The sequence below is a fragment of the Vicia villosa genome, linkage group LG1 (genome assembly GCF_029867415.1).
Source record: "Vicia villosa cultivar HV-30 ecotype Madison, WI linkage group LG1, Vvil1.0, whole genome shotgun sequence".
Classification (NCBI taxonomy): Eukaryota; Viridiplantae; Streptophyta; class Magnoliopsida; order Fabales; family Fabaceae; genus Vicia; species Vicia villosa.
The window spans coordinates 106531843-106539078 of record NC_081180.1 but is presented as its reverse complement, the minus strand read 5'-3'; the positions used below and the strand labels follow the sequence as shown (position 1 = coordinate 106539078).

At 33.3% G+C, this 7236-nt stretch overlaps 1 protein-coding gene across 1 annotated transcript; it reads left to right on the top strand.

The window, feature by feature from the left end:
* Positions 1–4987: 4987 nt before the first annotated feature.
* On the top strand, positions 4988–6240 carry LOC131650893 (putative F-box/LRR-repeat protein At4g15060). Its single transcript, XM_058920598.1, has 2 exons — positions 4988–5956; positions 6064–6240. Exons 1-2 carry the CDS (start codon positions 4988–4990, stop codon positions 6238–6240), a joined length of 1146 nt encoding a protein of 381 aa, XP_058776581.1.
* Positions 6241–7236: the final 996 nt, after the last annotated feature.

Sequence of the window (7236 nt, the reverse complement as noted above, 5' to 3'; positions counted from 1 at the left end):
AAAGCGCGGTGGCGATTTTCACTGAAATATTGAGTCGAGTCAATATAATGGCTTCGATCTCAGATTTTCCTCGATACACTTAGAATAGGAGAAAATCTACTTATATAAGAAGCACTCTTGTAATCTCCAGTAGAACAGTTCTGAAAAGAATTGGTGTGCCTTAAGCGACCAAGTAAAGGTCAGATGCTTGAGAAGACAATGACTGCGGTCATTGTGGTAAATCCTCTTGGAGTACCAAGTGAAGGTCAGAAGTCTAGAGAGGTCAATGAATGTTATATCGCGTGGAGATCACTGAACAGTTCATTGGAGTGAGTCATAACAGGTTGGTTGTGCAGGGTTAGTCACAGTGGTTGACTGTGCAGGAGTCAATGAATGTTATATCTCGTGGAGATCACTGAACAGTCCATTGCAGTTAGTCACAAGCAGTTGGCTTGTGCAGGGTTACTAGATTGACGAACGTTATATCTCGTTGAGATCACTGAATAGTTTAGTCATCTAGGGGTTAGTCACTCGCGGGTAGCTTGTGCAGGGTTAGTCACAGCAGTTAGCTGTGCAAGATTGTTAGTCACGACGGTTGATCGTGCAGTTGTAATTAGTTTGGTTATAGTGGATGAAGACCTCTGGACAGAGGCAAAATCACCTAGGGAGGCTAGACTGGAGGTAGCCTTATTCAGAAGGTGAACCAAGATAAAAATGAACGTGTCTTTTACTTTCTGTTCATTTCATGTTTAACTCAGAACATTCACGCAGCAATCTTCAGAATTATACTAAACAAAGTCAGAAGTTCTGATGATACACAGAAGTTAAAATGAACGTCTCATTGGTTATTCAATCATTCTTCAGAATATGCTTTCGCAACACAACTCATAGCATATCCAAATCATGAGACCTTAAAAGAAAGAAAATAATTTTAAAGAAAGGGAAATATGTTTTTGGAAGAACACAATTTAATCCCCCCTTTCTTATGTTTTTCTCCACCTTCATTTTGGTGAATGATGTTAAAATGACTTTTGGTGATTGATTGAGTTGCGTTCTTGTTGTCTACATTATCATTCAGGCATATATCTTGGAGAGGTATGGGACAATGATCGCTTCATCGGTTCAAGTGAGGGACCAAACGCAGGTCTCATATTCATTTGGTGGACCCCAAAGACCCATGACCCACCAGTTTGTATCGACCAAGATCCCATAGCTACTGGTCCACAACATCCAGAGGCTCAGCTCTGTTACTCCTTGTCGTTCAAAGGCCCAATGGCATGGGACCCATTACACAGCCTACTCCTCTAGGCCCAACGTATAAATACCTTCATAAAGAGTTCTAATATACTTAATCTCTAATCTCCACTTTGACCATTACATATCATGAATCCTAAATGACTTGGGTGTTACAGTGATAACCATTAAAGTACCCCCCCTTAGGTCCATCGTATTAGAGATAGAAATACCGATTATTAGCGTTGTATCAACACCTATACCTCTAGTTCAAGAAGCACCCTGATCAAAACTTTAGATCCACGTTGTTGCATCCGTGAAGAGCATCGAAAGCTCTATTTTGCCGTAGTTTCTGCAATCACCATCATTTTTATTCTGCAATGGAACATTTTTACCATTCTATATTTTATGACTTATATATATATATATATATATGTGTGTGTGTGTGTGTGTGTGTGTGTGTGTGTGTGTGTGTGTGTGTGTGTGTGTGTGTGTGTGTGTGTGTGTGTGTGTGCGCGCGTGTGCGCGGGTGTGTGTGTGTGTGTATCTACACACTTTGCTTTATCTATAAAAAGTAAAAAATATTATAATCTTTCAATTTATGGGTTGATGAATTATGAAAATAATACATGATTTTTTGTTGTGTTAAAAAATTAAGCCCAACCCAACTTACACAAGACGGCCCATTGATATCTTTTTTAGGGTTCAAGTACTATATATTTGATGCCATTTTTTTCTCTTCAATGATTGTCCGCCGTCATCTCGATTCTCTTTCACACATCACTTTTCAGTAAGTCGTTCTTCACTCGACTTTTGTTAAATTATTTTTTATAAATGTTAACATTACCTATATCCTGAATTTTCTTTTACTTGAATAACGTAGATCTGGTCTTTATGAGAGCTGACAATCATTCTTGACCACAATCTAAGTCGTGAAATCTTCGTAACTATAAGGTATGAGTTTATTTTGTCGTATTCCTTTATGCATTAATCATTTTATTTCGACTAGATTTTTTCAGGATTTATTGATTCAATTCTTAAAACAAACATTTAATGGGGGGTTTTGTGATTCGAGGCTAATCAAATTTGAAATTGGTATATTAGGGATTTCATTATTCGTATTAACTAAATATTTTGAAGCATATCGTTTAACATAAAAACTGTATCTAAATAATTAAAAAGTCGTCGTTAGAATAATTTAGATGTCTCCAATGTAATTTTGAATTTTCCTATGGGTTAGTTTACGATAAATTATGTTCGAACTTTTATCAAATTGCAATTTTTTTATCCTGAATAAATCTAAGGGGTGAAATTCTAAGGCGTTACAAATATTTTCAAATTTATTGCTCGGGTTGACCCGATTTCTTGTTCAAAGCTCCTAAGGATGTCCTTAATAGCCCACAAATTATATACTGAAGGATCGACCAAAATTAAGGTGTCATTTAAATATCGAAGATGAAATACCACCCATTCTAAGATCCCACCTTAAATACAGATAAGAATATTAGGTCAACTCCCATATTGAACAAACCAGTCATTACCTTTGTCACTAACAAGATAAGAATACATATAAATCTCTTCGGTTGAACAATCATTCACCAACACGACAAGATTTATACTATGTGAATCATTATTATTTAATACAAATTTAATATCACCACTCTACATTAAATTTTAATCTAATAAGCATATAATCTTAAAAACTCCTGATATGCGAATCATACACTTTTTCAAAATCCACTTTAAAAATGAGTCATGCATTTCAATATCTCTTTGCCAATTCGATTGCCTCATTAACAACTACCACACTATCAACCAAAAATATTCCTGTAAGGAAAGCCAAATGTTTGGGGAAATAAGTGTATCTATCCCCTAACCTAGTCTAAAATCCAACACTTTGGCACCCAACTTGTATAAGGACCCCACTAGGGAGATTGGTTTGAAATCACCTAGTTGAGATGATGACTTAACCTAGGGGATCCATGTCACAAACATATGAGGCAAATTTTCGAGGTAGAGATGCAAAACAAGGATATACGTCAAACATAATCTCCAAATCTCCCCTTAACATGTTTCAAAATTTCTTAAGAAGGAAAAGTCAAAGCCATCAAGATTGGAGCTCTTATATCGGCCACACTTAGTCACTACGCAATCTAACTCCGGTAGAAAACGAGGATTAGTAAGGGGAATGTTATACTCCTCTAAAAAAGATGTTAAAAATAATTGAGCTACTACTACCGAGTTTTAGACACCCCTTCTAACCTTCCATCGTAAACCTCAACGGCTAAAATTGCATTTGTTCTACTCTTTCCGTGAACGGACCCATGAAAAATTATTGTATTAGCATCTCCCTCCTTAAGTCACTTACCTTTGTGTCTTTGAAATAGTTGAGAATATTTTATCATTAACAGGGACCAAAGTTCCACTATTACACTGGTTCTAACCTCAAAATCATCCTCGTGTATAATCCTCTGATCAACCAAAGAATCCAAAATTTTCAATATCTCTCTTAAAGACTTAATATGAAAATCAAGATTATCTAACACTAAAGGCCCCTAGACAATCGCGCAGACTTGTGCTGACTATCTTTCATTATATATCTATTAATTGGAAAGTGTGTAAATATGGTATGAGGAGTCAATGAGGTGTGGAGCTAGATTAATAAGCGAAAAGTGAATAAGTAAGGTCTAAATTGTTTTGGCTTTAAAAAAAATGAATTTTTTTCTTTGTTTTTTTTTTTTAAAAGATTTTATAAAACAGTTTTTCAAAATATTACAAATTTTATTATATTTATTTTTTCTAAATTGAAACACTATTTTTGACATCCTATAACATAAACATACATTATTGAAAATCAAAACATAGTCGAAATCATAATTTTTCTAAAAAGCTATATTTTCAAAATGATTTTCCTGAAAAAGTTTCACTATTCAAAAATAGTTTCACTATAATAATGAAATATCTAAAATAAAATCTAAAGAATTAATATTCAAACTAATTTTTCATTTGAAGATTTTATAAAAAGTTTTTTTAATAAATTTTTTTTACACAAAATTATGTTACACTACAAAAATCATTAAAAAAATTAAAAATAAACGGCCCTAAATTGAATTAAAAAATAGATTTTAGTGAAGCTAAAGATGAGTCATGATATAGAATTTTGTGGAACCTGTGATTTTTTTTTATACCCAATCACTATGATTTTTGGTACACAAAAATTATTTAGTTGTTTGCTTGGACAAAATTTTCTAATTTATTATCTCTTGTTAACACAATTTTAAATAGTTGTCTGATGCCATACAAAAATTTTAAATTGATATTATAGTGATGTTAAATAATATTTAGATCTATTAATAAAATATGATAATAAAAAATCATGCAAATGGCCAATTTGTTTACCTTGGACCTCATATAAGGTAGTGGTTTAGAGTGTATATTTAAGCATATTTTTTAGACTTGTTTTGTTCTGTGTAAGGGATTAAGCTTTATTGTTATAACATGATCTCACAATTTATAGATTTCCTTGAGGTGAATTGATGTGATTATTTGGTTAATGTTGATCACGCATAGGATACATAATTTATTAAAAACATATATAAATAAATAAAATGAAACACATTAATATTAATTTCTAAAAGAAAAAGAGTGTATAATTCAATATAAAAGAAAATAGTGTTTTATTTTGAGAGTGTTACTCATGTATCTTTATAATTTATTTTAGAGATATATAACAATATTGAATGTAAAATTTTTCTTTTTCTTTTATTTTGACCAGATGAAACTGAGCAGTGAGATTGAAAAGGAAGAGTCTCTTGACATAGAGAAATTAAGAAGCAGTCCAAGCAAAATGGATTTGATAAGTCAACTACCTGACTGTATATTGATATACATAATGACATTCATATCAACACAAGTTGTTGTTCAAACATCTGTGTTGTCCAAAAGATGGAAAAATTTGTGGAAATTTGTCCCTGCTCTAATAGCAAACAATACTCAATTCCCAAAAACCATCAACTTTTGGATTTTTCTAAACTCGTTCTTACTCTATCGTGATGGGTATAGTCCCTTGAACAATATAGTTCTTGATTATAACGGTTTAGTTTCCATTCAAACGTTAACCAAGCTCTTCACATACGGGGTCTCACATAAAGCGGAGAGAATAGTAATTAATTCTATTGGTGAGGGATATCATCACTTGAAAAATGTAGAAATTTCGCAGTTTATGGTTTCATGTAGTTCTATAAAATATCTTAAACTTTTACTTGGTGGATCAAGAGGGAAAGTAATAGTTTCACACGCTTTAGACCTTCCGGAATTGACATATTGTCATTTTAAAGAAGTTGGATTCTTATCGAATAGCAGTAATGGTAATGTCGACCCGTTTTCGAGCTGTAAAAAGCTAACAACTCTGATAATTGAAAGTTGCAATGTAATGGAAGGAACAAAATTGTTTGTGTCAAATGATACACTTTCCAGATTGGTCATACACTTAGGTGCCTGTTTTGTCCCCCAGCTTATAGTTCAAATGAACACTCCAAACCTGAAATCATTTACTATTGCGGGTTGTTTCAATAGTGTAAATCATACTTGTCCCCTCTTTGTGCACGACCTCAAATTCCTTGAACAAGTGAGTCTTGAGCTTTGGTTTCCCAGAATTTCTGAAGAGATTGCAAACACCTTTATGAGTTGGCTAAAAATGTTCACTAATGTCTCCTCAATGACTCTTGCTTCTCCAACTCTTTTGGTAAGAAATTTATATATTTTATTTTAAAAGTTTATTTTTTACTAGCGATACTTATTTTCGTGTCTCATATATTTTTTCTAATGAATTTGTTCACTTTTATGGCTTAGGTTTTTAAATCCATGCCTAATTTCCCCAATATCGAAGATGTTTGTTTTGAAAACATGGAATCAGTGCTAGTGAAAATTGACTCTTTTGCGTCTCTTTTTCCAATGGAAGTGTTTGAATACTTGGTCAAAAACAGTCGGTGCAATGAAATTACAACTACTTTTGCAGGTAACACATAGTTTTTTCTTTCTTTTTATATTATCTCTTTACTATTCCTTATTTTATGACATATTATCGAGAAAAAAACTATATTTCATATTTGGGGAAATCGATTTTTTGAAGGTTGTTTTTTTTCAGTTTAATTTTCAATTGGGGAAATCGATTACCCTCTTTTGAGAAATCGATTTCTGTCGTGATTTTTGTGTTTTTTAGCTGCTTGTTGGGCCTATTTGGCTCCAAGGTGTATTACATGTATACTATAAATACTACCTCATGTAAGGTGAAATTAATATCAATTGTGAATATTCTCCTGAATTAAACTCTATCACTCAATATCTCAATTCACTTCATCTTCTCAAATTTACTTTTTTCTCTATTGATTCACCTACAAACTTTGTGATTGTTTCAACATTTGGCATCAAGAGTCTGGTTCTGATCCCTAGTCCACCACAAAGACGACTACCGTCTCCAATAATCGTGTTCCAACCAATCTTCCAACCCTTGAATCGAAGAACTATGATAAATGGTGCAAAAAAATGAAGGTGTTGTTTAGATATCAAGATGTTCTTGAAGTGGTTAACAATGGAGTTACACCACTTAGGGAAAAAGCTACTGATTCACAGAAGGCTACACATAAGGAACTCTTCTCGATTCACTCTTGTGTTGATGGTGACAACTTTGAAAAAGTTGGCGATTGTGATTCGGTGAAGCAAGCTTGGGAGATCTTGAAGAAAGCTTATGAAGGGGATGATAAGGCAAAGGTGGCGAAATTACAAACTCACAAGCGTCAATTCAAATTGGTTCAAATGGAAGAGAAGGAGACAATCAACAAATACGTAACACGCATTACACATTCGGTGAATCAAATCAAATCTTGCGAAGAAAATGTTGTGGAGCAGAATGTTGTGTCAAAGATCTTGGGTTCTTTAACGTCAAGATTCGACAAGATTGTAGTGGAAATCAAAGAATCGAAGGACTTTTCGTCATTGATGAAGAAGGAGCTTCAAAGCTTGCTT